Source organism: Schistocerca piceifrons, chromosome 2 (assembly GCF_021461385.2).
Source record: "Schistocerca piceifrons isolate TAMUIC-IGC-003096 chromosome 2, iqSchPice1.1, whole genome shotgun sequence".
NCBI classification, from domain to species: Eukaryota; Metazoa; Arthropoda; class Insecta; order Orthoptera; family Acrididae; genus Schistocerca; species Schistocerca piceifrons.
The window spans coordinates 823,250,194-823,268,255 of NC_060139.1; the positions used below are offsets into that span (position 1 = coordinate 823,250,194).

General features: G+C 43.2%; 1 protein-coding gene across 1 annotated transcript in view; it reads left to right on the top strand.

Moving 5' to 3' along the window:
- The window catches only part of LOC124775899, a 198,445-nt gene that overhangs the window by 58,045 nt on the left and 122,338 nt on the right, over positions 1 to 18,062 (top strand). The window contains exon 2 of the mRNA XM_047250734.1: positions 10,650 to 10,709. Coding sequence (XP_047106690.1) covers positions 10,650 to 10,709 — 60 coding nt within the window. The remainder of the gene's footprint in view (positions 1 to 10,649; positions 10,710 to 18,062) is intronic.

The window sequence follows — 18,062 nt, forward strand, 5'->3', positions numbered from 1 at the left end:
CCCAAAAAAAAACTTCACATATTACATATTTCGTGTTGCCTTCTGTAATAACCAGGGAGGCTCTGCTGAACATCATATACTGCTTATGAGACCTGAGGGTCCCCCCGGCGTATACAGTGTTCAAATCACTTACGAGAAGGCTGCCAGGCGAGGTCGTCGATAACCGCCGATATTTCGACAGCAGCTCACCCTGCCGTTCGTGTCCCTGCCGAAATATCGACGGTTGTCGATGACCTCATCCGGCTGCAGTCCCTTAAGTGATTTGAACATCTGCAGCGTAATCTCACCGTCACAACGAGAGTGTATCCTTAAATGCAAGAGTCGAGCAACCGTTCTCTTGAGGACGAAGTATACTGGCAAGACAATAGTCATGGTATAACAGTAAACTTGTTGCTTTTGAGCAGGCAATTCGTTCGCATTTTTCTGTTTTTCAATTGTGGCATCCACATGCTCAGTGTTAAAGAATAGGTGATAGCCTCTCTATTGAACTGCTGATAAAAGGTATAAGAAGAAATGTGCTCCAAAGCAGCTGTTCCTTCTCCAGCATTGTGCTCCTATGTCAACTGCGCCACAGATCGTCACCAACTCTGTTTTACAGGGTGTATTGGCTTCGAGGTTCACATTTTGGCATTTGTCAGGTACGCCACAATTTTGCAGTTGCTTATACCAGCTGTTTTCCTGCAGTCTCTGTACATTTACTCACCCAAATACATCGTTTTTATCCAAGGAATGATAAAACATCTGTCGCAACACTTTACGCATTGGCTCACTCTCCCTTCCCTCTTTGCCACCCACTCTCTCACAGTTTGTTGTGAAGGTATCAAATATCCACGTACGATTCACGAGATCATACCTATCACATGCAGTGCACGCTGGTTTGGTGTTGAATTCTACTGATAAATTGCACTAAATAATGCAATAATTAATTGAAACTTCCTGGCAGATTTAAACTGCGTGCCGGATAGGTACTCGAACTCGGGACGTTTCTCTTTCGCACGCACTTGCTCTACCGACTCAGCTATCCAGCCGCAACTCACGACGCGCCCTCACAGCTTTACATCTGCCAGTTTCTCTCCCTTACCTCCCAAAAACTGTGAGAGTGGTTCGTGTGTCGTGGGTGGGTAGCTCTGTGGGTAGAGCAAGTGCAGTTCGAGTCCCTATTCGGCAAGCAGTTTTAATCTGCCAGGAAGTTTCATAACAGTAAACACTCCACTGCAAAGTGAAAATTTATTCTGGAACTGAGTCGTACGCTAGATTCTTATTCGTATTAGTTTGACACATTTCCATTCGAAAAGTATGAGTTTTGCACGTTTATCTCCTCAGTGTACATCAATTAAGAACGTACATGAAGCGTGTTTGAATTGTTATCGAAGACAAAACGAAGGAGAAAATGAAATCTGGATGCCTGTACATAATATCAAGTTAGTTACTCTGCTCAAGGTCTCGCTCCACGAAATCATAGCTGCTAACAATGGCATACTTCCTCATCCCACAAGATGGTGCACAGACGTTTGTGATTAATTCAGGACTTGGCAGGTAGACAATTTGTTGATCAGACACTGCACTGCACTACATCTATTTCCGTTACCAGTGAAATAATGACGATGAGGATTTCTTTTAGCAGTAGGATTCGAACCGCCACCGTACTAGCTTCGGTTAGGAACGTCTATTGTGGAGTCTGGCTTCGATTTACATATTTATGTACACCTGAAGTTTGCAGTAACGAAAATTAATGAATCCGAAGCTTATTACACAATCACAGACAGATCCAGTAGCAATTACGTACCTCATTTTTGAGTGTATTTTCGTATATTCCTAATCGGTTCCTGTTTGGCCATCTGGACAAAGGGAATTTCATTTGCTAGACAGTTTTCATTGACGACAGCATGTGGTCTCCCTTCGTTGCTAGCAATTCTCACTAGCGTTGGATCACAATGTAAATGACGAAACAAGTACTTGGTTAAGACAATGAGTTATGCTCGCAGTAAATCTTTTCTATCTCATCGAGGGTCCTCCGATGTTACAGAAGGTGAGGAATACAAATGTGACACATGTTATGCAGACATTAAATTCTGTTATTATTGCGTACTCCACCTCTGCGTTAGCGGAAATGAAGACATACACAACTGGGAACTGTAAATCATCATAAAGCACACAACGAAGCAGTTAGTGACGTTATGTTGTTATTTGTCATTTTCCATACTTGTACAGTAACTGCAAGCAGATGTCTTTGATGATAAATCCTGGTATCACATCAACAAAATGGTTTAAATGGCTCTGAGCACTATGGGACTTAACATCTGAGGTCATCAGTCCCCTAGAACTTAGAACTACCTAAACCTAACTAATCTAAGGACATCACACACATCCATGTCTGAGGCAGGATTCGAACCTGCGACCGTAGCGGTTGCACGTTACCAGACTGTAGCGCCTAGAACCGTTCGGCCACTTCAGCCGGCTCACATCAACAATTCTGATTAATTCCATTATATCTTCGTTTGTTTCATCTCCATTGATTCAATTCATCTCGTTTCAGTGAATTTCATTTAAATGAATTTTGATATACGGGGTGTACATAAAGTCCGGGAACACTTCCAATTATTTATTGCACAAGAACTAAACATTGTACAGATGTCATACATATTGCGTTTTGAAGAGAAACTCTGAAAGTTTTTTTTACAAACATTCGATATGCGAACCATGAGTGACCCGGCAGATGTCAATACGGTAATCGAATTTTTGCCATAACCGTCACAGCATGGCATTGTCGACTGGGGCAGTCCTTACCCCTATTTTCTCCCGGAGCTCTGTTACATCACGTGGTAGATGCTACATCACGTGGTTGAGGCGGTCATACAGCAGATCTTTAATGTGTCGCCCGGTCTAAGTGGCCGTGCGGTTCTAGGCGCTGCAGTCTGGAACCGCGAGACCGCTACGGTCGCAGGTTCGAATCCTACCTCGGGCTTGGATGTGTGTGATGTCCTTAGGTTAGTTACGTTTAACTGGTTCTAAGTTCTAGGAGACTAATGACCTCAGAAGTTGAGTCCCATAGTGCTCAGAACCATTTGAACCATTTTTAATGTGTCCCCACTGAAAAAAGTCACACGGAGTGAGATCTGGTGACCGGGGAGGCCATTTCTAACTCCAACGCACAGAAAGCTCTCTCCGCTCGTGAACTCGCCATGTTTGCTCCTGGTGTTGACTATCGGCAAATTTCCAAACTGCGCTGTGGCGGTATACATGAAAAAAAACTTTCAGAGTTTCTCCTTAAAATGAGATATGCATGATATCTATACAATTTTTGGTTCTTGTGCAGTAAATAATTGAAAGTGTTGTCGGGACTATATGTACACCTTGTATTAAGTGATTAGGAATGATTGCGCGTATAAGTCATCGAAAATCAGTTCACTGTGGTGAGGCACAAGTGTTTGTAAAGATTCAGTACCAAGAATGATGCAAGTGCCTAAAAGGATATTTATGCATTAGATTACGTTAGGGTTGTATAACTTTTTATGACCTCTGAATCTGAGAATTCAGTATGGCGTAAAGCCTCTCTCTTCACCCTGCCTTCTTGCAACTCACCAAAGTGTCAAAAGTGTTTCTGCAGTACTGAGGAAATTGCAGAGCAGTTGTATTCTAGACTCCTTGTGCCACATGAACCGGCACTGTACTGTTGAAATAAGACGTGAGAAGTACTTGAAGGAGAAGCGATAACAAAGGCTCTAATAAACACTCCCAGAGCTGTCGTTTGCGGTTCAGATCGCCCTCAATACGTACTGTAGCTAATGGTCATGAAAAACCCTTGGCGTTTTCATGCTCTCCAGCTCGACAGATAACGGTAGCGAATTATACGGCCGCTGATGATCACTATACAATAGATGACTGCTCTGTACGCCACTGGCAGCATTCACGCATCCCACCACTGGCCATTGTAGTTTGTGGAAAACAGAGCTCGATGCAGTGTCTTACGTCCCAGCAGTCGAGCCCCCAGTAGGTGGCGTCAGCCATCGATGCAATCAGGTGCACACCATTTCTTGTGCTCCAACGTCGAGCCGACCCTGTGTATTTAGATGGACGTCCTTTGATGTCATGTGGACAAGCTGGAGGTTATCCATACCGCAGCCGTCCAGCGTACTGTCTACTGCTGAGACGAATATGCACGAGGAGGATGTGGCAGTGAGTCAGATCTGCACTGTGACGTGCTCTAGACAAAAAGTACACTCCATTCTAAAACCATTTTAAGGAGAGCGTTTACTTCAATATGATGATGATGATTGAGAGACGTAAATATTCACTGGCTGAGTGAGTATGTAATATCATTTTAGTGATTGAAGCAAAATTTACGGAGATTTGGCAGTATGAGTCTTTTTCTCCTTCTAGTATAACGGAAGTTATTCCATGATGTCTTAATCTTAACAGATGTATCAGCCTGTCCCTTCTTCTTGTCAGTGTCTTCCTTATGTTCATTTCCTCGCCGATTCTGCGGAGAATCTCGTCATTCTTCCCCTTATCGATCCAACTAATTTTCAACATTGTTCTGTAGCACTACATCTAAAACGCTTCGATTCTCTTCTTGTCTGGATTTTCCACAGCCGATGTTTCACTAACACACAGTGCTGTGCTCCAAACGTACATTCTCTTTCTTCCTCAAATTTAGACCTAAGTTTGATACTAGGAAATCTCTCTTGGCCAGGAACGTCCTTTTTTCACTGCGAGTCTGCTTTTTATGTCCTCCTTGCTCCGTCCGTCATGGGAAATTCTTAATTCCATCTACTTCGTGATCACCAGTCCTGATGTTCAATTTCTCGCTGTCCTCATGTCTGCTATTTCTCATTGCTTTCGTTTTCGTCGATTTTCTCTTAATCCATATCCTGCACTCAATAGACTGTCCATTCCACTCAGCAGGTCCTGTAATTCTTCTTCACTTTCAGTGAGGACAACAATGTCATCAGCGAATCTCATCATTAACATCGGTTGATTCTGAATTTTAATTCCGCTCTCGAACCTTCATTTTACTTCAGGCGTTGCCCCTTCGATGTATACTGTACATTGAACAGTAACAGTGAAAGACTACACTCTCTTACACCTTTTTAATCCGAGCACTTCGTTCTTGTTCCCTCTTGGTTCTTGTGCACATTGTATGTTACCCACTTTTCCTGTAGGCGATCCCTATTTTTCTCAGAATTTCAAACATCTTGCACCATTTGACACTATCAAACTCTTTCCCCAAGCCGACAAATTCTATGAACGTATCTTGATTTTTCTTTAATCTTGCTTCCCTTGTCTATCGCAACGTCAGAACTCCCACTCTGGTGTCTTTGCCTCTCCTAAAGTCAAACTGATCATCATGTAACACATCTTCAATTTTCTTTTCCATTCTTCTGTGTATTTTTCTTGTCACCCACATGGATGCATGAGATGTTAAGCTAATTGTATGATAATTCCCATACTCTTTGGCTCTTGCAATCTTCGGAATTGTGTTGATGATGTTTTTCCGAAAGTCTCATGGTATATTACCAGACTTATACATTCAACACACCAACGTGAAGAGTCGTTTTGTTGCCAGTTTCCCCAATGATTTTAGAAATTCTGATGGAATGATATCTATCCCTTCTGCTGTATTCGATTGTGAGTCTTCCATAGCTCTTTGAAATTCTGATTTTAATACTGGAGCCACCACCTCTTCTACACTGACTCCTAGAGGACTTCAGTGTACTATTTCCACCTATCTGCTCTCTCCTCTGAACTTAACAGTAGAATTCCCATTGTACTCTTAACGTTACCACCTTTCTTTGTAATTTCACCGAATGTTGTTTTGACCTTTCTATATGCTGAATCAGTCCTTCCGACGATAATTTCTTTTTCGATTCCTTCACGTTTTTCCTTTAGCCATTTCGCCTTAGTTTCCTTGCATTTCTTATTAACTTCTTTATTAAGTGACTTGTATTTCTGTATTCCAGAATTTCCCTGAACCTTTTTGTTCTTCCTTCTCTCACCGAGCAACATAAGTATTTCTTACGTTACCCATGGTTTCTTCGCAGTTACCGTCATTGTACCTATGGTTTTCTTTCCAACTTCTGTGATTACCATTTTTAGAAATCCCCATTCCTCTTCAACTGAAATGCCTACTGAGATATTTCTTATCGCAGTATCTATACCCTCAGAAATCTTCAAGCGTATCTCTTCATTCTTTAGAACTTTCGTATCCCACATTTTTGCAGACTGATTCTTCTTGACTAATTTCTTAAAGTTCAGCCTACTCTTCATCACTCCATCATTTCTAGTTTCCCTATCACCTTCAGACTTCTGACATTCCATGGCCCGACTCGTAGAACATTATCATTTCGTTTGTTATTCAATATTTTTCTCATGGTCACCTCCCACTTGGCAGTTCCCCCCCAGAGATCCAAATGGGGACTAGCCCGGAATCTTTTGTCAATGAAGAGATCATGATGACACTATATCAGTTACAGGCCACATGTCTTATGGAAACACATTATGTGTCTTTAATGCAGAGGTTTCCGTTGCCTTCTGAATCCTCATTCCGTTGATAACTGCTGTTTGTTTAGACTTTATGGGCAGTTTCCCATCCCAAGGGCAAGAAAGTGCCCTTAACCTATGCTCGCTCCTCGACTCTCTTTGACAAAGCAGTTGGCAGAATGAGGGTGACGTTTCATGCCGGAAGTCTTCGGGTGCCATTGCTGATTCTTTTTTTTTCTGAATTTAAGCAGTGGCAGGATTCCAGACCGAGAACGTTTTGATTACTAATCAAAGACGCTACCCCTAGATCATGACTGAGATTTATTTGTATGAAACTGCAACCACTCCGGCCTGGATGCGCTCGCCGAGTCGATTGGGAATAGTGTCATAAAGCTGTTGCATCATCTGCTGAGGAAAGTTGGGACACAACTGTCGTAACCGGTCATTGATATCCTCGGTACTGGTAGTGCGATGGAGTTGATATCCGAGTTGATCAACACGTATTCCATCGTGGATGGGCCAGGTTGGGGATTTCCTCTGCCTGGGGACTGGGTGTTTGTGTTGTCCTCATCATTTCATCATCATTATCATTAATCGTTGGACTGTGTAAAAATTGGGACTTTGTATGGGCGCTGATGACAGCGCAGTTGAGCGCCACACAAACCAAACATCATCATCATCGTTGGGGATGGATCTAAGGATCTTGCTGGCCATGGGAGTACCTCAACATCACGCACATCACGATAGAGCTGATATCCGAGTTGGTCCAACACGTATTCCATCGGGAACGGATCCAAGGATCTTGCCGGCCATGGGAGTGCCTCAACATCACGCACGCTGTTCATAGAGGCACGTGCTTTGTGTGGGCGAACATTGCCCTGTTGAAAACTGATACTGTGATACTGTCACAAGAGAGGTAACACAAGAGGACGCAGGATGTCCGTGACGTGAAACTGTGCTGTCAGAATTCTGTAAATCACTACCAGCCGTGACACAAGGAGTAAAGGCACTATGCCTTTCCAGCACATATAAAGAATTGGAAAGCGCCCCTATGGCCGCCATACTCGCCGACGATGGTCATACGCGGTCATACAGAACTGCGGTTCATTGCTGGACACTATGCGACGCCATTCATCAGCAGTCCATGCTTCCTGGTCATGGGACTGCTCCAGACGCAGCCGTTTATGTTGTCGCGTTAATGGTTGGTTGGTTGTTTTGGGGAAGGAGACCAGACAGCGAGGTCATCGGTCTCATCGAATTAGGGAAGGACGGGGAAGGAAGTCGGCCGTGCCCTTTGAAAGGAACCATCCCGGCATTTGCCTGGAGCGATTTAAGTAAATCACGGAAAACCTAAATCAGGATGGCCGGACGCGGGATTGAACCGTCGTCCTCCCAAATGCGAGTCCAGTGTCTAACCACTGCGCCACCTCACTCGGTCGCGTTAATGGCAGCCTACGCATGGGATGGTAATCTCCTTATTCGCCTTATGCTAGTCTCTGGCCAACAGTGTGGGATACCACAGAATATTGCAGGGAGTCCATTACTTGTTCACGGATGGCAGGCACAAATGTGAATGGGCTATCAATGTGTTTGGTGCACAATCCCCAAACAGTGATTCACCCATGTCATGATCAGACGCGGTCAGCTGGACTCTTTTGTATGCCGACCCTCATGTTCCCATGCTCCCCACCGTTGGATCACTGTTACATCCGAATGACTCCCACATCTGGATAACACATGATTCGACCAGCCGGTCCAATGGAGATTCACAATGAGGCCCCTTTCGAACTCTGTCACACGCTAGTAACACTGACTCCCCATCACCAGCACATGATGACGCGGCATCTCTGTGTCGTGTCGTTCATAGTAATCATTCACCAACTGAAGCTGTTCATGCCCCTTATATATCTTAGCAGACCTGGTAAGAACACAAAACACGAACAATACTGATGCACTCTCGTGGTCGTTCTACCTGTCACAAAGAATTGCAACTAATCATTTACATACCCGCCGATGGTGTGTATGTGTATGAAATTACATTGACATCCGACTGTGACTCCTGTGTGCTTCACTTTTTTTTATCAGTAAGTATGTGTCTGAGACGATAATAAAACGTGTATAAAATACGGGTACTGTGTATGCAACTGAATCAACGAGTTTTTTCATCGTGATACATGTTTAATTTTACTCAAGTAAAACACCGCGAATAGAAGGGGTTCCTCCAAAAAAAAAATGTTCAAATGTGTGTGAAATCTTATGGGACTTAACTGTTAAGGTCATCAGTCCCTAAGCTTACACACTACTTAACCTAAATTACCCTAAGGACAAACACACACACCCATGCCCGAGGGAGGACTCGAACCTCCGCCGGGACCAGCCACACAGTCCAGGACTGCAGCGCCTTAGACCGCTCGGCTAATCCTGCGCGGCGGGGTTCCTCCTCTGCTTTGGTATTTACAATGTGACTGTGATGTCTACATGGATTTTTCACTACAGTTTTCTGTTTTGACCTTGGTACTGCTCGTGAAAGGAAAAAAAATGGAGAGGCCTTTTTTGCAAACATTAGTGCTCTTCTGGTCATTTGTGAAAACTCTTCTGTCAATAGTCAGCGGAGTTGAATGAGAAGTGCCTCAAAGATTAATAGGCGCCTACTGTACGATCCCGAATGATGCATTGATATTAATTCTGGAAATTTGCCTACTCAGCTTGGAAATCAGGAAAAGGTGCCCTTTATTGGGTAAAGAAAGGCAACCAAATGGAAGTTCGAAGGATACCTGTAACTCAGGCCAATACGGAAAAGATGATAGAAGACCTCATATTACAACTATGGCAAAATGAATTGGACACTTCGAGCATAGGCAGAAGAACATAAGAATTTCTCCCTGACATCATTTATTTTTTTGGCTTTCTGGACTTCCTCAGACAGCCATTTCAGCAGTGAAACGTCAATTATGACGATATGAACTTAATGACAACACAACTCCCAGTCCTCGAGCGAAGAAAATCATCATCCCTGGCGGGAATCGAATCCTGTCCTCTTCGGTGACCATTTCGCTGCGCTGACCGTGCAGCTACCTGGACAGCCTATATTCGTCTTAATAAATGGACATGAACAGAACAGAAAATGTAGCTCCAAAAGTAGTGTTACTAGTAGGGTAATTAGTTAAGGGGGGTTTCTAGTAATTTAGTGGTGGTAAAAAGTAGCTGTAGCATTAGCATTTTTGTAGAATTGGAATTTTTATTTTTTGTAATATTTATAATTACCAGAAATGAATAATTAATGTACGCACTATCTCATCAAAAGTATGGGAACACTCTTACGTAACGCGGAATAGACTGTTGGATGGCATGAGATGCTGACCAGCCAGCATAAAAGGAGGCGGGGAGTATTGCCTCGACAGTGAAGAAGTAGTAACAGCAACATGGACTGGAGACGATCATTATACCAGGATGACAATGCACCATGTCATGAAGCGGCATCTGTGATGCAATGGTTTGTGGACAGTAACATTCCTGAAATGAACTAGCTCCCCAGAGTATCGACTTGAAACCAGTGGAACACCTTTGGAATGAGATAGAAACCCGAGTTCGCACCAGACCCTCTTAAAGAAGAAACGGCCGCCATGCCTCGACAGCCATTCAGACACACCGTTGAAAGTGCCCACAGCGGAGTTCAAGCCGACATAAGAGCCAAGGGTGAACACATCGCACATTAATGTCCACTAATATGTGTCTGGATGCTTTTGGTCAGATAGTGTGAATTTTTTACAATCCACAAAAATGTCAGTGTACTGCCTGTGTAGGTTTCCAGATAATAGACTGCAGCTATGAAGCTTAAATAAAGAAACGTCGAGATAAAGGAGCATAGTTGGATTCGGAGGCTGCTATGTTCAATTCGTGCTGAATTTTTATGAGTGTATCAGCCTGCGTAATATCTTTTGCCTGCAAAATAAAGGAATAACTGCTCATCTACTTGTCTACTTTCCACTTCTCCCCACTCCATTCGTGCTCTATCGGTAACTGTGCTTCTTTATTCAGCATTCGAATGAAAACCGTTTGATCATTTTTTCAATAGTGTTAGTATTAAGCATCACTGTAGTTGCAGCAGAACCTTCAATTATTTCCAGGTAGACCTGAAAATAATTTTATCCCTGTTCTTTTTTTTTCAGAATGAGCATCACTGATAAATATTCTCTGTACCATTCAGAAGAGGCAAAATACACCTTAAGGTAAGACATTTGTCTTTTATCGTAGCAGTAAGGAATTGGACATACTGGTTGTTTCTGATATTGTGGTTCAAACTTTCGCGGATATCGAGATGGGGAAATCTAACATTTTGAAATGGAAAATTCTCATCCGAAATCGACTGAACTGAACATTACAAGCCAAAACAGGGAAATTTATAGTTGGCTGCAAGTAGAAACATTTTGTGATAATTTTACTCGTATTTAGTTGCGCAACGAACTTCGTTAACAACAGTTTTTGAAAGTGGTATCCCCCAGCCTTTATTGGGCTGGGGATATCCTTCAGTATCAGATACGAGACTTGTCTCATGACCTTACCAATCGAAATTAATTGGCACCAAGTCAGGTGGACAAGCTGTTCGCAAAGAAGACCAATTCTTCACATGTATCTTTCAGAGAAAGCGTGATGCACGCGGTCGCGAACAAACTGAGGAGAGGCACCAACAGGTTGGAACCACGTACATGTTGATCAAGTAGAATGTCTTCCAATAACATGGTGAGCATGATACTCAGAAGCGAAGGGTACTATGGTGCAGTTAAGTGGGGAGCAAACAGACACGTGCCTATTAAGTAATAATGAACTTTACCACCCAAACGTTCACTGAAAATCTTCGGTGAGACGTTTTACAGCTGTTTTTTCCTGTCGGAAAGATCACAGTTCGTAGTAACAGACGGAAAGTCATCGAGTAAAATAGAATTAATATCCGGTGTTCCCCAAGGAAGTGTTATAGGCCCTCTATTGTTCCTGATCTACATTAAAGACACAGGAGACAACGTGAGTAGCCCTCTTAGATTATTTGCAGATGATGCTGTCATTTACCGTCTTCTAAAGTCTTCAGGTGACCAAAATGAATTGCAGTATGATTTAGATAAGATATCTGTGTGGTGCGAAAAGTGGCAGTTGATCCCGAATAAAGAAAAGTGCCAAGTTCAGAAATCCGCTAAGTTTCGATTACGCGGTAAGTCACACAAATCTGAAGGCTGTAAATTCAACTAAATACTTAGGGATTGCAACTACAAATAACCTAAGATGGAACGATCACATAGATAATGTTGTAGGTAGAGCCAAGAAAAGACTGCGATTCATTGGCAGAACAGTTAGAAGGTTCAATAGATCTACTAAAGAGACTGCTTACACTACACTTGTCCGCCCTATTCTGGAGTGTTGCTGGGTGGTGTGGGATCCGTATCAGGTGGGACTGACGGATGATATTGAAAAAGTTCAAAGAAGGGCGACTCGTTTTGTATTATAGCGAAATGGGGGAGATAGTGCCACAGACATGACACGTGAATTGGAGTGGCAATCATTAAAACAAAGGTGTTTTTCGTTGCGACGAGATCTTCTCATGAAATTTCAATCACTAATTTTCTCCTCCGATTGCGAAAACGTTCTGTTGGCATCCACCTACGTAGGAAGAAATGATCATCACGATAAAATAAGAGAAATCAGGGCTCGCACGGAAAAAAATTAAGTGCTCGTTTTTCCCGCGCGCCGTTCGAGAGTGCGAGAGTGGAACGGTAGAGAGATAGCTTGAAGGTGGTTCTTTGAACCCTCTGCCAGGCACTTAATTCTGAATAGCAGAGTAATCACGTAGACATAGACGTAGCATGGGGCTTCTGAACGGCATACACCGACTTTTGCGATTATTGAGCATCTAGTTTTTGGAGAAACAGTCCTTGGCTGAGAAAAGTTGATGATACATAGGGAGCATACAGCGCCGCTGCTCGACACTACGCGAGGGCTGAAGTCAGCAGAAGTTAGGGCTTGCTCTTCCCGTAAATTGCAGGAGTGCAACTGCTATTACTGATTGCAATCACTTGACTTGCTGTGTGTTGGTAGAATCCTCACTTCTCATGATGTATGCCCATTTGTTCTTCACTTTTGTCTGTCCTAAAATCTTCAATTATAACCGCTTGGCCTGCTCTTGTAAATAATTTATTTAACGACCGGTTTCGTAGCCAGAAGCCTCATAATCAGGTTAAATATTCTTAAATTACTAAAAGCATTTTCTACAATTGTGGCGATTTATAGTTTCAGTCATTAGTTACAGTCAATAGTGAGAAACAGAGCAAATTACTTATGTGATGGATCACGAGATTAAAGTAGCAAGACGGACGAGGCCGAACATTCTTTCTCTATGAATAAATGACGCAATTTGCGAATCGTCAGGCAAGCGGAAAGTATGTGTCCACGTTTCCTCAGAGTGCCTAAACTTCTAACATAAAAAAATAAAAAAAAGAACCATCGTTCTTTACAGTGAATAGGTCACTATGTTGAAAAATAGTGTCATGTACAGGAAATGGACAAAAATATGGAAACACAAAAACAGGAAACACATTACGTTACCTAATAATAATAATAGACCGTGGGCATTCAAAACAGCCTCCAACTGTCTCGAGATCTATAAACATAGGGTCCTGTACTGTTTCCAATTGAATCTTCCAGCATTCCTCCTGCAAAATAGTGGCTAGTTCAGATAACGATGATGGTGGTGCATAGAGACCACGATCCCTTCACTCGAAAGTGGATCACAAAGGCTCTATAATACTGATATCTAGTCCCTGTGGTCGCCAGCACAGATGCGACAATTGATGCTCGGGTTCACAAAACCAGTCTTGGACGATGCGAGCTGTGCGAACAGGGCCCTTTCGTCTTGGAACAAGGATCACCACTGTAGAACAAACACTGTGCCGTGGGATGTACCTGACCAGCCAAAACGACCACTTTATCCTTGGCAGTAGAATAATCATTGGGCCCATGGAATACCACTAGATTGCTCCCCATATCGTCACCGAAGCCCGGCCATGTACCACTCTCGGGACGTAAACTCGGTCAGAAGCTGGAAACAGACTGAAACTAGACTTATTCGACCAGACGGCTGTTTTCCAATGCTCCATAGTCTAGGTTTTTTTTGCTTCGGTACGGGTATTTGTATGCTGATGAGTGGTTTTGGAATTGCAGCTCGCCCTGCATGTCCCTGCTTTGGAACTCCCTTCGTGTTGTTTTGGTGAAGACAAATTTCGCGAGTCCGACATTAAGTTCTGCAGTTACTTTTACAGCTGCTGTCTTCTTACCTTTCATCTCAGTCCTCTTCAGTGACCGTCTATCACAATAACTCAACACACATATTCGTCTGCCTTGCGACTTAGCCGATGACGTTTTTCCGCTATCCCTTTATATGGTAACAATCTTCGATACTGTGCCTCTTGAAACACCCTCCACACGAGCACCAACAATTTACTCACGTACGAACTGACTTAGCTCCAACATAATGCACTGACAACTACACAGAGCACTATTCCGACCATGACTGACATTTACAATATATTGAGGACATTGCACACGTGTCTTTTTTGGTGAAATACAATACCGAAGCCTACAGGCTTGGCTAGCACCTGCATTTATGTTCAAACATGCATTTCTCGTAGTGTTACTATATTTTTATCCAACCCCTGTATCTGTCACTCTGAAGTGTATTGTAGCATTCAATAAAAGACACTTGCAATGCCGTAATAATGTGTAACTTACTTCTTGTATTCCTCTCGTGCATTCTTTCTGGTCCTATAGTTTATTTAGACTGGGCGCATTGACTGAATTGCCTTCTCACCCAGTGGCCGCTATAGCAGGCAGGTGCGCTGAACAGAGGCTAGCCAATCTCTAGACGGATCGCGCTGTCCGGCAACCTTGTCGGTGAGAAACGCAGGGAGGGTCCGGTGAGTGGGAGTGCGGCGGTTAGCGGCTAGCGGCCAGCTATAGTATGTGGTCCAAGGCTAGACCGGCCGCATTACCGCAGTCGCTGTACGCGAGATTTATATACGCTGGAAGTCGTTGCCCAACCTGTCCAGACAATATTAACAACGCTTCAGGGCTCTTCTCGGGATATGGCGGCACCTGCACGTGATACCGTTGCGAAACGCAGAAGTGCTGCACGAAGCTTTGATCGGCGGAGTAACCCGCGGCTGATGTAAATAGCGGAGCTGTCATTTATACTCAGGTGATTCGTGTGAAAAGATAACCGACGTGATTATGATCTCAAACAGACTTTGAATGCGGAATGTTAGTTGGAGCTAGACACGTGAGACATTCCATTTCAGAAAGCGTTAGGGAGATGCACGGTGTCAAGAGTATGCTGAGAAAACCACATTTCAGACATTACCTCTCATCACGGAAAACGCAGTGGCCGACGGCCTTCACTTAACAACCGACAGCAGCGGAATTTACATAGGGTTGTCAGTGCTAACAGACGAGCAACGCTGCGCGAAATAACCACAGAAACCAATGTGGGACCTACGACGAACGTATCCGTTAGGACAGTGGGACGAAATTTGGCGTTAATGGGCTACAGCAACAGACGACGTAGGCGAGAGCCTTCGCTAACAGCTCGATATCGCCTGCAGCGCCTGTCCTGAGCTTTGACCATATCGGTTGGACCTTAGACGACTGAAAACCATGGCCTGGTCAGATGAATCACGATTTCAGTTGATAAGAGATGATGGTAGGGGTTTGAGTGTGGCGCAGGCTCCACAAATCCATGGGACCAAGTTGTCAACATGGGTCAGTGCAAGCTGGTGGTTACTCCATAATGGTGCGGGCGGTGTTTACGTGGAATTGACTGGGTCCTCTGATCCTACTGAACCGATCAATGAGTGGAATTTGCTATGTCCGCCTACTTGGAGACCGTTTGCACCCATTCATGGACTTCACGTTCCCAAAAGACGATGCAATTTCATCGGGCCAAAACTTTTCGCGATTTGTTTGAAAAACGTTCTGGAGAATTTGAGCGAATGATTTGACTACCCACAACGCCCGACATGACTGCCATCGGACACTTATGGGACATACCAGAGAGATCAGTTCGTGCACAAAATCCTACACTGGCAACTCTTTCGCAATTACGGACGGCTATAAAGGCAGTATGACTCAATATTTCTGCAGGATACTTCTAGCGGCTTGTTGAGTCCATGCTACGTCGAGTTACTGCGTTCCGCCGGACAAATGGAGGTCCGAAACGATATTAGGAGTTTAAGTAATGATAATACAAACTTCGGAGACAGTGAAGAAGAGGTAGCAAGGGCGCACGCTGGTTCTTTGCTAAGAGGTTGCGGTGGATGTTTTCCATTGTAGCATCTACTGTTAGTTTCGAGACGAATAACGAAATAGTTGTTTTCACAACTAATAGCTATGGCTATATTTGCTACTAGCCAAAAGCCTAATATCCATACAAGTTCTGACGTTCTTGAAACTGGTGGTGAATCTATACATCTGTGTTTGGTGCGGCATATTGCTACTTGTGTTGATAAAGATTTTTCTTATGTAGGGAAATGGGGGGGGGGGGGGGGGTAGGGAGAGGCAGCTGCCACGTCTCGCTGCTGGACATGCACCTGAGGGCTATTGTATCAGTCTGCTATAACGAACGATGATACGGTAAAGTATAAGTGAAAAGCAAAAATTTCAAATTTTTATTGGTATTCTGACGACTGTAAAAATCGAAATGGACACACGTTTATAATAATTTCACTGACCAGTGCAATTTACACAAGGTGGTATACTCAAAAGAATTCTTCAATGTTGCGCCTCCAAGTTTCTATGTAGGAGTCATCATCTATCAAAATTTCATCGTGGACATTTGTAAAACCTCGGTGTTGTCTGAACTGTCACATGAAACAGGAGTTATTGACTGAAGAACCTCTTCTGTCTCAGATGCAACACTTTTTACATGAACTAACGAGAACAAATGAAGCGAGGTCACATCTGAAGCACGAGCTAATCACGAAACAGGACCATTTCTTCCCGTCCACTCTCGGGGAAAGTCCAATAAAGGTTTCCAGAGTAATATGCGCAAACTTGCGCTAATACATTGTCATGTTAATACATGGCAGAGATATGCCATTACCGGATAGCAGACCCCATGGGGTACGTACATGAAAATCAAATGGAGAGCTTCCTACAGTGTAGGCAGTATTTGTCTCAAAGACATAGCACTCTCTGGTGCAGTCGAGTGTGAAGGAGTTAAAGTTTGCGCTTTATGCGAATGGTAGAGGTGTAGATACTGTAGCTATATTGTTTTCCGCGAGTACAGTGCCTACCCTACAGTGTTAGCAGGTTCGTAGGTACCTGTATTCCACTGACAATTACACAACAACCCCTTTGGTTTCTTTATTTCCCACTCAACAGTTTCTCGATTAGGATTCCATTTCTCATTTTGATACATTCGCGCATATCATCCGTCCGCGAAAGTTTACACCGACACAGAAACGCCTTGTGTTAATAATAAATTTTTTCTTTCATATTCGATCCACGAATCGTTTGAGATGATCTTCTCAACAATTGTTAACAAGCTAGTCAATAATTTATGATTAAAAAAAGTTGTCCAATTCACTGAGCGGTCTTATCGAAACGCGTGGTGAACGAGTAATAAAATGGAAACAAAGGGTGGTTGAGGGATATGTTTAAATCCACTAACTAATCACGTCTCAGAGTCACAGCGATTTGCCAACTAACTGGCTAGTGCAGACTATGATGCAGGCACAAGTACATGGCGAACCTCCATAAGGAAGATTTGCAGACAGATGGGCTCTAAGTTTGCATAGTCTTCTGAGATTCAGTAGGAACCGTGAGAGACATTTGAATACTCGAGGTAAAGACCCTCTCCGTATAAATTAGTTCGAACAGAAGCAGGGCTCATCAGAGCTGTTTCCTTTTACCTCAATCCATAGCTTATTACCTTGTTCATTGTAACAAATAATGCACTAGGAGAAAGGATTTGGAAGAGATCTCCTTGTCAGAAGAACGCCCGTTGAGGTTTCGTATACATCATCAGGATTATATTACTTTTTCACTTCTCGATACCTGATCCTTGAATAATTTTCTAGACATTTATTATTGTATTTATGTGGAAAAATACTGATATATAAAACTGAAGAACTCTTACTTTTCTAGAACTTTAGCCTGAAACTTCTTTGTAAATTGGCAGATGCTTGTGCTTACATTGTTCACTGTATATATTTATTTAAAAAACTTAACAATAGGAAATTAGGGAGTTTCGACAACGGACATTGACTGCTACTGGTGTAAAGTATTGTTTGACCACAAACTTAACTGTTTCTGACGTAGGTCCGATATTAGGTCGACGTTTTATAACTACAGGCTATTATAAACTAGAGGCAAAATGCGCAGACCCACACCTTTGCTGTGAAGCCTCTGTATTCATTTCAGTAGCCGTTGTTTTCTTCTCGCAATCCATTTCTGAACTGATGATACTATTCTGAGGCATTCTGTTCGCTGAACACGTAGTCTTACATTTAGCTGATGGTTCTCAGACGATGCTCTTATCTACG